The following is a 17,269-nucleotide window of genomic DNA, read 5'->3' on the forward strand; positions in this document are numbered from 1 at the left end:
ACCATTCTGTGCCCCGGAAGCAGCCAGCAGTGGATCCAGCTTCTAGGCAGAGGGCCACAGGGCACCATGCACTGCCCCCACCATGAGCACCAGCTCTGCACTCCCATTGGCCAGGAATTGGCCAATGGGAGCTGGAGGGAGGGGGCAGTGCTTGGAGGCGAGAGCTGTACAGAGCCCTTTGTGCACCTCTGCCGAGGAGCCAGACCTGCTGCTGGCCCCTTCAGGTGCACCATGGTCTGCAATGCCAGGACAGGTGGGAAGCCTGCCTCCACACCCCAGCTGCATTGCTGCCCGGGAGTCACTGGAGGTAAGTCCGCACCCAACCCCGAACCCCAAACCTCTGCCCCAGCCCTGAGACCCCCCCAAACCCCAGATCCCCTCCTGCACCCCAAACTGCTCATCCCCAGCCCCACTCCAGAAACTGCACCCCCATCCCTGACCCCCTCCCACACCCCAATCACTTCCCTCCCCAAACCCAGAGCTCCTCATTCCCAGCACAACCCTGCAGTGCTCACCCCCGCACCTCAACCCTCTGCCCCAGCTCTGAGCCCCTTCCACACCCCAAACTCATCATCCGGAAGTGGAGATAGACATAGGAGATGGAAGTGTTGAGAGTCTCTGGGTTAGGCTAAAAGGGGTAAAAAACACGGGTGATGTCGTGCTGGTAGTCTACTACAGGCCACCTAATCAGGTGGAAGAGGTGGATGAGGCTTTTTTCAAACAACTAACAAAATCATCCAAAGCCCAAGATTTGGTGGTGATGGGGGACTTCAACTATCCAGATATATGCTGGGAAAATAACACCGCGGGGCACAGACTATCCAATAAGTTCCTGGACTGCATTGCAGACAACTTTTTATTTCAGAAAGTTGAAAAAGCTACTAGGGGGGAAGCTGTTCTAGACTTGATTTTAACAAATAGGGAGGAACTCGTTGAGAATTTGAAAGTAGAAGGAAGCTTGGGTGAAAGTGATCATGAAATCACAGAGTTTACAATTCTAAGGAAAGGTAGAAGGGAGTACAGCAAAATAGAGACAAGGGATTTCAGGAAGGCGGATTTTGGTAAGCTCAGAGAGCTGATAGGTAAGGTCCCATGGGAATCAAGACTGAGGGGAAAAACAACTGAGGAGAGTCGGCAGTTTTTCAAAGGGACGCTATTCAGGGCCCAAAAGCAAGCTATTCCGATGGTTAGGAAAGATAGAAAATGTGGCAAAAGACCACCTTGGCTTAACCACGAGATCTTGCGTAACCTACAAAATAAAAAGGCGTCATATAAAAAATGGAAACTAGGTCAGATTACAAAGGACGAATATAGGCAAATAACACAGGAATGCAGAGGCAAGATTAGAAAGGCAAAGGCACAAAATGAGCTCAAACTAGCTATGGGAATAAAGGGAAACAAGACGACTTTTTATCAATACGTTAGAAGCAAGAGGAAGACCAAGGACAGGGTAGGCCCACTGCTCAGTGAGGAGTGGGAAACAGTAACGGGAGACTTGGAAATGGCAGAGATGCTTAATGACTTCTTTGTTTCGGTCTTCACTGAGAAGTCTGAAGGAATGTCCAATATAGTGAATCCTTACGGGAAGAGGGTAGGTTTAGAAGATAAAATAAAAAAAGAGTAAGTAAAAAATCACTTAGAAAAGTTAGATGCCTGCAAGTCACCAGGGCCTGATGAAATGCATCCTAGAATACTCAAGGAGTTAATAGAGGAGGTATCTGAGCCTCTAGCTATTATCTTTGGGAAATCATGGGAGACGGGGGAGATTCCAGAAGACTGGAAGGGGGCAAATATAGTGCCCATCTATAAAAAGGGAAATAAAAACAACCCAGGAAACTACAGACCAGTTAGTTTAACTTCTGTGCCAGGGAAGATAATGGAGCAAGTAATTAAAGAAATCATCTGCAAACACTTGGAAGGTGGTAAGATGATAGGGAATAGCCAGCATGGATTTGTAAAGAACAAATCGTGTCAAACTAATCTGATAGCATTCTTTGATAGGATAACGAGCCTTGTGGATAAGGGAGAAGCGGTGGATGTGATATACCTAGACTTTAGTAAGGCATTTGATACGGTCTCGCATGATATTCTTATAGATAAACTAGGAAAGTACAATTTAGATGGGGCTACTACAAGGTGGGTGCATAACTGGCTGGATAACCGTACTCAGAAAGTAGTTATTAATGGCTCCCAATCCTGCTGGAAAGGTATAACAAGTGGGGTTCCGCAGGGGTCTGTTTTGGGACTGGCTCTGTTCAATATCTTCATCAACGATTTAGATGTTGGCATAGAAAGCACACTTATTAAGTTTGCGGACGATACCAAACTGGGAGGGATTGCAACTGCTTTGGAGGACAGGGTCAAAATTCAAAATGATCTGAACAAATTGGAGAAATGGTCTGAGGTAAACAGGACGAAGTTCAATAAAGATAAATGCAAAGTGCTCCACTTAGGAAGGAACAATCAGCTTCACACATACAGAATGGGAAGAGACTGTCTAGGAAGGAGTATGGCAGAAAGATCTAGGGGTCATAGTGGACCACAAGCTTAATACGAGTCAACAGTGTGATACTGTTGCAAAAAAAGCAAACATGATTCTGGGATGCATTAACAGGTGTGTTGTAAACAAGACACGAGAAGTCATTCTTCCGCTTTACTCTGCGCTGGTTAGGCCTCAACTGGAGTATTGTGTCCAGTTCTCGGCACCGCATTTCAAGAAAGATGTGGAGAAACTGGAGAGGGTCCAGAGAAGAGCAACGAGAATGATTAAAGATCTTGAGAACATGACCTATGAAGGAAGGCTGAAAGAATTGGGTTTGTTTAGTTTGGAAAAGAGAAGACTGAGAGGGGCCATGATAGCAGTTTTCAGGTATCTAAAAGGGTGTCATCAGGAGGAGGGAGAAAACTTGTTCACCTTAGCCTCTAATGATAGAACAAGAAGCAATGGGCTTAAACTGCAGCAAGGGAGATTTAGGTTGGACATTACGAAAAAGTTCCTAACTGTCAGGGTAGTTAAACACTGGAATAGATTGCCTAGGGAAGTTGTGGAATCTCCATCTCTGGAGATATTTAAGAGTAGGTTAGATAAATGTCTATCGGGGATGGTCTAGACAGTATTTGGTCCTGCCATGAGGGCAGGGGACTGGACTCGATGACCTCCCGAGGTCCCTTCCAGTCCTAGAGTCTATGAATCCCCAGCTGCATTGGGTCGCAAGCATCAACAATTTTCTTCAACTGGGTCCCCAGGAAAAAGATTTGAAAACCACTGCTCTAGACCAATTGCCTCAGCTGGGGAACTAGTGTGCTGCTTTGGAAGTACGACCAACTCCAGGCAGCTAGGAAGTAAGATGAACTGAAATCAGGTTTCCAACATTGCAATGGAAGTAGAGAATGGAGAAAGACAGACATAATACAGAGACTAAGGGAATTCAATTTACTCTGCCAACACTCAAAATTACATGATGGTGTAAATCAGTACTGAAAGGAGTACCCTCAAATGACTGAGTCAAAGACTTAAAACCGAAATGGGTACATTTCATTTTTAAGATTTTTCCCCAGGTGTACATTAAAAATATCGCGCATTTTAGCATCATCTGACAATCACCTTACCTTGCTACTCTTGGGTTTCTACTCTGTATAACCTTTGACTTTACATATGAAGTCATGCCTAGTTATAATGCTCAAATCTAAATTTCTGAGTTAAATCTCCAATAGCACTTCAATTGCCCAGTCACAACTATCAATTACTGTTATGTATTTGTGTCTGTAACTACACAAAGGAAGTCAAATCCACCTCTTAAAGCCTTCAATTACTCTTGATTTTGGCTCATCTTGTTATTAAAAATTAATTTTTACCTAAAAGGTGTAACATAATAGCCTCCAATAATATGTACACCTCTATCTTGATATAACGCTGTCCTCGGGAGCCAAAATATCTTAGTGCGTTATACGTGAAACCATGTTATACCAAACTTGGTCTGATCCGCCAGAATGCGCAGTCTCGCGCTCCCCACCCCCCCAAGCGCTGCTTTACCGCGTTATATCCAAATTTGTGTTATATCGGGTCATGTTATATCAGGGTAAAGATGTATTTTAATTCAGATTTGGTAGTTAAGTGCTAGGAAATACAGCAAGTACTAGTGTACTGTACTGTTTTCTGAATTAAGATTATTAAGTAGATTTTCAATATAGTATCTGAGGAATTTGACAATGCTCCCCTTCTCCGCATCTTCTAATACTAAACATACACAACAAAGAGAGAAGCTCTGTTGTCACTTATGACATAATAAATCCAGATTCGTTCCATTTAAATCAGAAAAATTTCTCCAGATTTATGTAATTTTAACTGAGAGCAGGATGTGGCCCAATAGCTCAATTCAGGATTAAAATTGTGAACATAAACAGATTCAGATCTTGAAGTACAATCCTACACTCCCTGCACACACAAAACTCCCATGAAAATTACATGGAATTACAAGATACATGGAAACACAACATTGGGCATCCAGTTTGTATAATGTCGTATCAGCAAGCATACAAGCCTATTAGTAAAATACTGAAAATGGCAAGATATTTCCAGAATTTATTTGAAGATTCACTGGTAAAATGGTAATATTAAAGGTCAGATTGTGATACCCTTACTCACATTGAGCAGTACCTTACTGCACAAATTTTTCCCACTGAATTGAATGGGATTGCCTTTGGTGTTAAGTATTTTTCAACGTAAATGGCAAAACAATCTGGACAAGTGTAGTAGTATGACATTATAATATAATGTAGGAGAGTAGAAATGAATGGTAAAATTTTAATAAAAATTTAAACCTTCCATTCTAATCACAATATATTTGTTATGTGAGAAGAATCTAATACTTCAAAATTATCAGAATAAAACACACACATAGAATTTATGTAGAAAAATACCCACAAACCTTTATTCATTACAGGTTAAGAGTTTAATTTGAACCTCAGCTTTTGTTATGATGATAGTAGTACACAAAAATTGAGATGCTACGAAACAACGTATTTTTGGTGCAAATTAAGGTTCAGAGAAGTTCAGTGGCTTCTTATGAGCCAAAATCACACAACTTATTGCACACAAGAGGACCCCTGAACGCACATGGGTCCCACTAACTTCACCGAGGCTTCATACAAGGGATGGGGTTCACATGCAGGAATGGGGCCAGAGGAACGTCTCAGTTTGCTTGCTTCTACAGTGAATTTAATTATCAAGCTGTCCTATTTTAGCTCTTTTCAGTGTATTTCTTTGTAGGGGTAGCTCAGTACTTTTCCCAAACCTGAAGAACTCTGTGTAGCTTGAAAATTTGTCTCTCTCACCAACAAAAATTGGCCCAATAAAAAGATATTGGATATCACTCACCCAGTTTCTCTATAATCTCTAAGTAATTAAACACAGAGTGACAAACACGCTTAACTGTCAAGTCAAAAAAAAAATCTGCATAAAGTAGATCTCTCTCTCTCTCTCTCTCCCCAGTAAAAAGTGTTGCAAATGTAGTGACAACAATAATCTTAATTTAACATTAGACCTTAGAATTCAACCAGAAATGATGTTTGAAGCAGCTAGCATTTATGCTTATATATTAAGCCACAGCAATTTCTGTATGGAATGACCTTAGAATTGAAAAGTATACCAAATGCAGCCACAACAACATTTTTAGTGCAGTAGGGACACAAATTTTGTTCATAAAATATAGATTGTATTATTTTAGTAGAACATTATTTAGTAGATCATTTACACATAAAAAGAGATTTTACAATGCATAAAGTAGCCCAATCCTTCCCCCGCACTGATTTAACTGGAACACAGGCAATTTATTTCTTTTCCCCTCAAACACAGACTATAGAATTCAGAAAATGTGTATCTGACTTTTACTTACTTAAAGTGTAATTTAACAAGTCACACTCTGAAAGTTAGAATTTTTTTTTAAATGTGACTCTTAAAACAGACTGCTACATTTTTTTTAAATATAAATCAGGAGTCATATTTGTCATTTTAAGAATTCCCATACTCCACAAACAATCAATATGTCTCACAGTCTACTAATGGGTCTTTTAAATTACATTTTACTGCGAGAAAAAGAAAGATGTATCGCCTCCAAGTTTGCTTTGTTAACATTACTATTATATTGCTGTCTGTTTAAAATTACATACACACATTCCAGGGCTCTAAGATCAAAATACAGTAGAGCATCGTAAGTGTTGAGCACCATATATTATAATTTGTAATACAAGAGAAATACAATGAGGTCAGAACCATAAGTAACCAATGGAAGACATAAAACATTTCTTTCAATATTAATAGTTAAATGAGAAAGCCAATCAGAGAGAGTTGGAGCCTTCTTTTGACAGCCAGAACCTCTGAAAAACCAATCCACATAGTGGGCTGGCTACAAGGCGGAGACAGAGATTCATTGAAGAAATTCTTATGGGTGCATTTACACTCAACTCTGCATACAAGTAAGCCACACGAGGGGACATCCTGTGTGCCTGCAGTGAGCAGGATGCAAATCTAACAGTGCAAGTGTCAGTCTTTAAGGACAATGACAAGTTCAGACAAGCAGCACTGCAATCATGGACAGCAAGTATTCAGGGTGCTGTCGTAATGCTCACAAGACTCATCTTAAAATTACCTGCTAGTAAAGATAGGGACAATAATGTATCCTACCTACAGCACTGCAGAAATGGACAGCAAGCATTCTACAGGCCAAACATGTTTCCTAACACTGACCAGCTTACTTAAAACCATCTTAACACTAAACAGCATGGTGTACATTGCAAAATCTAGATCTAGTTACAGATCCAGCTACAGCTATGCAATAACAGCAGGTATTTTACATGCACAACTAAACAACACTAACTCCTAGTTGCTGTGTTTCTTAAACATTCAAGTACAAAGCATTCTTATAGCAGTTATATTTCCAACTATACGATCTGCAACAGCAGACAGCTGGTATTCTACTTGCAACTTGCAACTTACAAAGCCCTTCCTCAAGAGTGCAATAATGCAGCCTGCACCAGAGTGTGTATATAGTTTGCAGGCTACAGTATCACTCCAGTTTCAGCAATGAACAGATAACGCAGCTCCCACCATGTTATTTAAAAATCTTGAACTACAATGCACAAAAGCTTTCCAATATGATGCACACAGCAGTGTATCTTCAGTTACAGCACCGCAGCAATGGACAGCTGAGATACTACATGGCATGCATGCTCCCTACATCGGATGCAACAGTTAACGACCAAACTAACAACATAAGCGCAGTCTGTCTTTATATTTCCAGCTGTTAATGTGGGAATGGGGGTCTCCCCTCCTCCTATTTCACTCTCGTTTAGTGTCAGTCCCATTACCCGAGCGCGCACGCACACACACACGGTAGGACAGTATAAAAGCAGGATTTTTCTATTTTACAATGCAAAGCCTTCCTGGTTGCACGGACAGAGCTCAGCGCACACAGCCCCCTCCACTCCCCTGCTGCCTTGGAGTCCCACGTACACAACAGCGAACAGTGCAGCAGCACAGGCACGCAACGCCAAGAACGGCCGGCGCGCACACTCCCCCATTCAAGGATGCCTCTTGCGCCTACTTCTCTCTTACGCTAGCGTAAGAACCTCCCCCGGCTAATCAAAACACTCGCGACTCGGGACGCAAAGAAGATGGCGGAGTAGGGCCCGCTTACGGCGTCGGAGGAGAGTTTACGCTGCGCTACTTACGCAGGACCCATAAGCAACATGCACGGCTGCGGCGTGGAGCGTGCGTAGCGCGCTTGGTGAATACCAAGGGCCTATTTCCCGGGAGGGGAGGGGGTATCGGATAAACAATGGTGCCCCCCCTGCGCGGCTTCCTTACCGATTCCTCCTCCTTCTCCATGCCCGTGGGCATCTGCGGCACGGCCCGGTTGATAGAGACGCAGTCGTTGAGATCGGGCATGTCCTTCCCGCGGTAGATGGGCAGCGGTTTGGCGGCGTCTAGCGCCCGGGCTCGGAAGGAGAGTTTGCTCATTGTCTCCCCCTCACAATAACACCCCGGGGCCGGGCGGGCGGGGGGCCCCTCACTGCGGCCGCGCCGCCGCCTCCCAGCCGCTCCCGCACCCGGCCCGCAACACCATGGAGGGCCCCGCCGCCCCGGCACAGCTCCCCGCAGAGCCGCCCGCAGCTCGCCGCGCACGCCTCGCAGCCCTAGTTCCGCGCCGGGCTCGCTCGATCCGCTCCCTGCGCCATGGCAAACATGGCGGACATTAACCAAAGCGGCCAGCGATCCCGGCAGCCAACGCGAGAGCTGGCGGGGTGGGGGGGGAGAGAATGGAGAGCGAGTGAGAGGGGGCGCCGGGCTGCGCGCGCAACCAGCCCGTGGGGACAGTGAGAGCGAGCGCGGGAGGTAGCGCGACCCGGGCTGTGGGGTGTGAGGGCCGGGCAGGTGGCCGGGGACTCTGGCCCGCGGCGCAGCGGCTCGGCCACGTTGACTCTAGCGGACGCTAAGCAACTGAATTGGGCATCCGCTGGGGTGTGTGCACACACCTGCGCTCACGTGTGCAAATACCTCTTGGCACATGTACCGCTGCACTGTTATACCCAGCGCACCCACTGCCGTAAACACCTGCAGCTTGCAGCGGTTAATGTAGATGACATTGGGGATATACAGCCAGATGCACAAATGCCTTTTCCCCATTGTACACACTACAAAACAACACCCACAACAGACAAGGAACTAGCTCTCCCCCCACGTGAAATATATTTGATAGCCCTAGAGCTGAACTGGTCCCAGCACCACATACAGCTATAGAGCTACACCCATTCAGGTGCAGATAATACACAAATCAAATATACAGATCTACATCCACAAAACATAGAAGATGGCATTGTATAGTAATGAAGCTCCCATTTCATTTAATGCATTATAAACATACTGAAAACGAAGGAACACTTTTGAAGCAAATGGGAGTTTTGGTTGTCAGCTTCAAAGAAACAAGGATTTCAAACATAGTTCCCAAAACTCACAGAGTTTGTCTATAGTTCAGAGTTAGATAGAGTTACCAATGCGTGAGGTAACGCCTCATGGGCGCCTACCTCCTGTGAGAGCAGTCTCACTACACACCACCCCACCACTCAAATTGCACAGAATAGTTGTATTAGCATCACAGAGTAGCTCTGTCCTCACTGTATTACTACCTGAGGGTCAGCTAAACAACTCAAACTAGAGATTTTTGTGTCCATGTAGGTCAGAAGTTAAGGGCAATGCTAGTTTAAGTCAAGCTAACAATGCAATAAAGACAAGGCCACAGTTATCCATTTCTCTCTTTTACCTCCAGAGTGGATTGCCAAAAAGGTGTCCACGCAAGCCAGGAGCTCCATCTAATGCAGAATGCAGCTTCTTCTTTGTTTGGTAGTGCTGCTCATGTGCAGCATTTTCCATTAAGAGTTTATCTGCATATGGAGTCTTTCACAAACTACTATCCTTGAACAACCCCATGTGTGGACAGACTTATACTACAGTAAGAGTTCCTTGTTCCACTTAACCCACTTTCAAAGTGCTTTAAACTACGATAAACAGGAACAAGGCATCCTTATTCCAGAATAAGACTGTCCACACATGGGGTTGTTCAAGAATAGTTGCTCCTGAATAATTCCATGTATAGACAAGCCCTGATGCATCTATTGTTCTAGCTACCTGTTTGCTTCCTGGTCCAGTTCAAGGCTTGATTTTGATCTATAAAGCCATCTATAAAAGGTCTTTACTACTTTAGAGACTACTTCTCTGATATGCCATCTCAACATTCTGTTCGTGAGAGAAGCAAAAGCTGGTCCAACAAAAGATATTACCTCACCAACACTGTGTCTCTAATATTCTGGGACTGACAGCTCCAATGCCAGTTTTACAATGTGTGAACTATTTATGCTAAAAAATGTGTTCCACTTTGTATTTAGCTGTGATATTGAGTACCTTTCCCAGACCTGAAGAAGGACTCTTGTGTAGCTCAAAAGCTTGTTTCTGTAATATGCTGGGACTGACACAGCTACACCGCTGCAAATTACTTATTTAGGAATTCAACTAGGTCAGCTGAGTTAACATACCTACATTTATGAAAATGAATGCGACCTTTACTGACCAACAGCAGTCAGAGCCTGTATTATATATCTCATTTGAAAGCTGACTGATCCAACACCCATTAAAATCAAGAGAGCTTTGGATTATGTTCATCATAGCCTTTAATCATGTAGCACTTAGGCAAAACTCTCATCAACTTCTGTAGGTCCTATACATGTGTCTGTCAAATATCTGAGTTCATGATTCCATGTTTCTCCTACAGTAGTTGATAATATAACTTAGGGGACTAGCTCGCCATCTGAAATTTGGATACAAATTAACTAATGTGATGCACACTGTCATCCTACCCACGGATGGGAGATCATCTAAACTCCCAAAACAGAATATGTTTACTAACACAGAAAGTGCAGTTACATTTAGATATCAAGCATGTAATAATAGAAGACATGATGAAGAATAAAAACAGTACCAGTCAGTCAACCCTAATAAAAGGAATGATGTTCCTCTAGTTAAGGCACTGGAGACCGGGACTCAGGAGATCAATTCCCAGCTCTGCCACAGACTCACGGGCATGCAGATGGGGGAGACGACCAGGGACATTGGCTTCCCCAATAATCAGTGGGGCCACAGAGCTCCTCCGGCCCTGGGGCTGTGGCGGGGTCACAGATCAGAGCTCCTCTGGCCCTGGGGAGGTCTGAGACCCCCAACACATTGGCGGGGTCACTGACCTCCTCCAGCTCTTGGGCTAAGGCAGGGTCAGCTCCCTCCGCAGCCACAGGGCCAGATGAGCTCTGCACCCCCACCGCAATCCCGAGGCCAGAGGAGCTCTGTGACCCCACTGTGGCCTCAGTGCTGGTGGAGCTCTGCATACACACACCCCGCTTTGTTATAACAAACTCCTAGCTATAAAGGCCAAATGGCTTGGATCTCCAGTAGTTCGTAATAGCAAGGGTGTCCTGTGTTTTCTCATAACATCAGGTGTTTAACGTGTCCCTCCAATAATGGTCAAATTTAAATTCCTGCGCCCCTGCACGGACTCCTTGTGTAACCCTGGAAAAATCGCAATCTCTCCCTTCATTTCCCAACTTTAAAATGAGGCTAACTACTTTTTCTCCCATCTTTTGTCTGACTAGTCTGTTTGGATTATAAAGTCTTCTATTTGTACAGTTCCTAGCACAATGAATCCCTGATCTCAGCTGAGTCATGTAGGCACCCCTGTAATTCAAATAATAATCAGTATGAAACAAACAGGGAGAGGAGAAAATTGTGGTAGAGGGACAATTATATTTGCAAAAATGGCATGCCAGTGCTCCCAATTCAGACAGGATTTTCCCCAATTTTGAGGGGATTTTTAAAAAATGTACATTTGTATGTGATGCCACAGGTTAATGGAAAAGCTTATCTTTAGCTAAGGACATGCAAAATTCACAATAAGAACTATACAATTTGCAAGAAATTTTCTACAAAATTTAAGCTTTGGTCTTCCCACAGCAATTGCACTGATCTAACTATCTGAATTTCAACAGCCTTATGTGGCCACTCTTCAATGGGTTTAAGAATGGCGGATATTGATTCAGTTTAGTTACTACACTATTTACAGTGTTATCAAATAGTGCTGCAACCTTGCAAGATGAAGAAATAAGCATAATATAGGAGCATGGTTAAAACACAGTTTTTCAGTTCTATCTACGTTGTCACGACTAAACCGTGTTTTAAAGCCATCAGGCATGGGTTATTACCAGACCTCCCAGCATGGTAGAATTTAGTAACATTGATAAGACCTTTCGTGAGAGGCAATTAGGCCTGGTCTACACTAGAAAATTAAGTCAGCTTAATTATGTAGCTCAGGGGTGTGAATGATCCAGACCCCTGAGCAGTGTATTTAAGCTGACCTAACCCCCAGTACAGACAGCGCTAGGTTGATGGAAGGGTTAGGGTTACCGCCTCTCAAAGAGGTGCATTACCTATGCTGAAGGAAGAATCCCTCCTGTCAGTGTAGGTAGTGTCTACACTGACGTGTTACAGCACTTGCCTGTATTAGGGCAAGTCTACACTCCAGTGTTATATCGGTGCAGCTGCACCACTGTATGCTGATGGAAGAGAACTCTCCCGCCAATACAGTGCCTGTGTGGACAGCACAAAACTTACATCACTCGGGGAGGGGACCTTTTTCACACCCCTGAACGACATAAGTTATATCAACTTGGGCTGTAGTGTACATCTGCCCTATATAAAGTACTCCTCAAAAATAGGGGTAACAGCAGATTATTGTACTAACTTTTCACCTCTGGTGATCTAGGTCCAAATGGGTCTTAGGACAACCAGAAAGAAGTCTCACCTGATATTTTAGGGAAGAGAGGTGGACAGGGACTGAATGGTTTCAGTATGATACCCAGGAGAAGATGGAAGTTGTTGATTATAGTGTCACTTTAGATTAAATTAAAGGTTACGGAGGCTTTCCAGGATGATAAGGCATGGGTTGATAAAAAATAAATGCTTGGTCATCACCTTTAAGGTATATAGGTGGACTTAGTCTCCTCAACCTCCATTGTAAACATTTAAATCATACACAGTTCCAAACAGAATTTAGAACCAATACTATTCAATCTGCATAGAGTCAGACACTTTTCACATACTTACTGCATCACAAGGGGGGAAATCAGAAAAGAAACAAGTGTCAACCTTTTTTCAGGAGAGGTACAGGGTTGGAATAGCAAAAACATGGATATTAACTAGTAAAAATGGTAGTGTCATCACTGCCAAATGTGGAAACTTGCACTGTGTGTGCATTAATTTATTATTAAAACTAGTTATCACATCCCATTTTGTGAGTAAATTCACCTTTTAAAAACAAATAGATTTAAAAATAGGATGCACAATACAACTGCCAACAGGTACACACACACAAAATAGGTTTAATAAGTGTCAGAGTCGATACATTTCACTAGTAGCAGCCCCTGTAGTTAAAATTCAGTATTTTTTCCATTATAACTTCCTGTTTTCATATGCACAGAACATTTTGAAATGTTTGCCTTTTCAGCTGAAATTTTCTGTTTTCAGTACTTTCTCCAATTAGTTGTTTAGGAAAGTGAGCTTTTTTTTTGTTTGTTTGTTTGTTTTTTTAGCAGAGTGAAAAGTAAATTTTATCCACGGTAAAACCCCACCTTTGTGCCTTCTTAAAGGCCACAGGAAAAATCCCATAAACCATAGCTGCTGTAAGAAGCTTTATTTCTGTGCTGCAACAGAGGTGTAAACTGCTTTCATTTATCAGAGTGGTATGCTAACTCTGTTGATGACCATATAAATATTAATCTTGTTAACTATTTGACTGTTGATCATCCTTATTAGAAAAATCCACCATGGCTGGATATCATACAAGTTCAAAATTCGGGAAAAAATATCTATTAAATCACATCTATTCCAGCCCCTGAAGCTAGTGGAAAACTGTTCCTCACAGTATATTCTCTAATGCTTGGTTCCATGTATCACACACACACGCTATTGCTGAGGTTCAAATTCTGTGATCTTACTCATGCAAGATTCCTACAAACTTCAAAAAGTTTTGACTGAGTAGAGATTTCATGATTAGGCCCAATTTTGTATTTTAGAATTGTAAGTAAAGCACCTCCTTACTATGGCAACAGTCACTGTAAAATTAAATGCATATTTAGAGACTTTTTAAATGGGGATTGTATTAGCTGATAGACCACTCCATGAAAACCATTACATTCTTGCGTGTGTCACACACACACACACACTCTCTTACATAAGGAGAATTTTTTGCATGTGCCCACACACAGAAATATTCTCACACATATACATTAATGGCATAGGTCCAATAGAAGAATCTATCAGGTAAATAGGCATTTTAAAATTCTTTACAATTGTGATTGCACATTTCTTGCACTTATTACCATAGGAACAAGGTGTTTTATTTACAGAATCATTTAAAACCAATTATTACTTGCATGGGGCCAACCTTGTATGAAATATTTATTACATATGCCCACACACGGTGTGTATTAATATATACAAAACACACCCACCCACCCACACAGAGGTATGTATGTATAATACACACACATAACGTAATGTTTCCCTTGGAGCATCTATTATATGAAAATATCCTTTCATTTTATTTATGTTACCAATTTTTACAGTGCCTATTATGATAGGGGATTCAATTTAATTTTTTAATTTATTTTTTTAAATTATATTGCCATAGTGGCTGTCACCAATCTACATTTAATAAATAGCATATTAAACATTCAGAATAACCAAAAATTAACAACCAAAACAAAACATTTAAACATAACACAGAATAAGCTCACAACAAAACTAAATCAAAACAAGGAGAAATTCAGTGTTGAAAAGTGCAAAGTAATGCACGCTGGAAAACATAATCCCAACTATACATACAAAATGATGGGGTCTAAATTAGCTGTTGCCACTCAAAAAGAAACAGATCTTGGCATCATCATGGATAGTTCTTTGAAAACATCTGCTCAATATGCAGCAGGAGTCAAAAAAACTAACAGAATGTTAGGAATCAATAAGGAATAGATAATAAGACAGAAAACATCATAATGCCACTATTTAAATCCATGGCATGCCCATACCTTGAATACTACATGCAGGTCTGGTCGCCCCATTTCAGAAAAGATGTATTAGAATTGGAAATAATAACAGGGCAATGAAAATTATTAGGGGTATGGAAAAACTTCCATACAAGGAGAGATTAAGATAGTTCATCTTAGAAAAGATATGACTAAAGGGAGAATATGACAGAGGTCTATAAAATCATGAATCACGTGGAGAAAGTGATTAAGGAAATATTACTTACCCCTTCACATAGCACAAGAACCTGAAATTAATAGGCAGCAGATTTCAAACAAACAAAAGAAAGTACTTCACGCAATGCACAGTCAAGCTGTGGAACTCATTGCCAGGGGATGTTGTGAAGGGCAAAACTATACATGGGTTCAAAAAAGAATTAGATAAGATCATGGAGGATAGCTCCATCAATGGCTATTAACCAAGATGGTCAGGGATACAACCCCAGGCTCTGGGTATCCTTAAATCTCTGACTGCCAGTAACTGGGCCTAGACAACAGGAGATGGATCACTTAATAATTGCCCTGTTTTGCCCATTCCCTCTGAAGCACCTGGCACTGGCCACTGTCGCAAGACAGGATACTGGACTAGATGGACCATTGGTCTGACCCAGTAGGGCTGTTCTTATATTCTTAATCACCAAAACACTAAACAAAAGGCCATTCAGGCTTTAAAAGATAATCAACATCTGGAATTGCATTCAAAGGCCAGTTCAATGATCTAAGCACTGATTTTGTGTGCTCATAACATTGAACTCTATGTAGAAGATGGGTCGCTGCATTCTACACCAGCTGAAACCCCTGGGTGTGTTTCAGGGACACCCCTGAGTGAATTACAGATCTGCTGTGAAAGATTTCCCTGTGTACAGGACCCCACAAGCTAGGGGAGGGGTGTACTGCTAATGTCACTCCTGGCTATTCTCTCAAAGGAGCATAGGAATAAGTTACTTACATAAATATTTTATTTATATCAGTCTTTTTAAAGACATCCTCACTAATCTCATTATCTGTATCTCACACAGATATAAAATTAGAGCCCTGCACAGGACTATTTTTTTAATCCAGCTCTCACCCCACAATATCCACTTCCAACTGCACCCACATTTTTTCTTGCATTTGTATCTCATTCTCACGCACAAAAACTTTAGATCCCACATATCCTGCAAGAGACAGAGATTCCCCCATGCTACCAAAAAACCAGTTTGCTAATATATTGTATATAAATGGAATTCTGACAATTTTTACTACTAAAAGACTAAAACAAATCTTGCATAAACCATGTAAAAATACTTTAAAACTTAATACTTAAATTTAAGCGATGTTTAGAAAGAGATTTGATGCCTATTATAAGAGGAGTTAAAGTGTTTTCCCACAAATTACCGTAGTCTGTTTTTTTGCCCATCCAATCCCGCCCACAACAAAGTACCTTTTACCTAGTCCCACTATTTTCACTACCTGTGCTCCAGCTGTCACTATGGGTCCCCCTAAACCAGTGCAGAAAACTATTTAATGGTTAGTGTAGATGAGATAAAACCATTTTCAGCACCATTACAGAATGCATTCTAGAAACTAATGCTTCTGAAAATGGAATTATCTTCTCTATGCTATACAGTAAAATATTTTCAGTTCCAGTACAAGGGAAATCATTGCTGACAACCTTTGTCAACAATGGGTCAAATTCCTAGTGTAGACAGGACTTGAGGACCTGTTTTTGGTTAGTGTAATGCCAATAACTAGTAGAGTTGCTCCTGATTTACATCAGAACCCTGATCTGGGTCTGGGATCCTGCAGGTCCCACAGGACCCATTCCCCCTGTTATAGCACCTGATAGGTGTTTGTCTAACTTGTTCTTAAATATCTTCAGTGATCGAGATTTCACAATCTCTCAAGGTAATTTGTTCCAGTGCTTAATTGCCCTTACAATTAGGAAGTCTTTCCCAATGTCTAACCTAAATCTTCCTGGCTGCAATTTAAGCCCATTACTTCTTGTCTTGTCCTCAGTGGATAAGGAGAATACAACCTTTTATGTACTTGAAGATAATTATCATGTATCCCCCCAGTCTTCTCTAGACTAAACAAACCCATTTTTTTAAAAATCTTTCCTCATAGGTGATGTTTTCTAGACCTTTACTAATTTTTTGTTGCACTCCTCTGGGCTTTCTCCAAGTTGTACACATGTTTCACAAAGTGTGGTGTCCAGAACTGGAAACAATGCTCCAGTTGAGGCCTTATCAGTGCTGAGTGAAAGAATTACCTCTCGTGTCTTGCTTACAACACTCCTGCTAATACATTCTCAGAATGATGTTCACTTTTTTTGCAACAGTATTACATTATTGACTCATTTAGTTTGTGATCCTTTTCTGCAGTCCTCCTTCTAGGAAGTCATTCCCAGCTTGTATTTGTGCAACTGATTTTTCCTTCCTAAGTGTAGTCTTATGCATTTGTCCTTATTAAATTTCATTATATTTATTTTAGACCATTTCTCCATTTTGTCAAGATTATTTTGGATTCTAATCCTGTCCTCCAAAGCATTTGCAACCCCTCCCAGCTGTGGTATTGTCTGCAGATTTTATACGTGTACTTTCTATGCCGTTAT

At 41.8% G+C, this 17,269-nt stretch overlaps 1 protein-coding gene across 1 annotated transcript in view; it reads right to left on the reverse strand.

The window, feature by feature from the left end:
- Positions 1–8,112, reverse strand: part of EPC2 (enhancer of polycomb homolog 2) — a 114,454-nt gene extending 106,342 nt beyond the window's left edge. The window contains exon 1 of the mRNA XM_050969221.1: positions 7,865–8,112. Within this exon, the coding sequence (XP_050825178.1) occupies positions 7,865–8,017 (153 nt within the window). The 5' untranslated portion in view covers positions 8,018–8,112. The remainder of the gene's footprint in view (positions 1–7,864) is intronic.
- Positions 8,113–17,269: the final 9,157 nt, after the last annotated feature.

The sequence above is a fragment of the Gopherus flavomarginatus genome, chromosome 10 (genome assembly GCF_025201925.1).
Source record: "Gopherus flavomarginatus isolate rGopFla2 chromosome 10, rGopFla2.mat.asm, whole genome shotgun sequence".
Taxonomy (NCBI): Eukaryota; Metazoa; Chordata; order Testudines; family Testudinidae; genus Gopherus; species Gopherus flavomarginatus.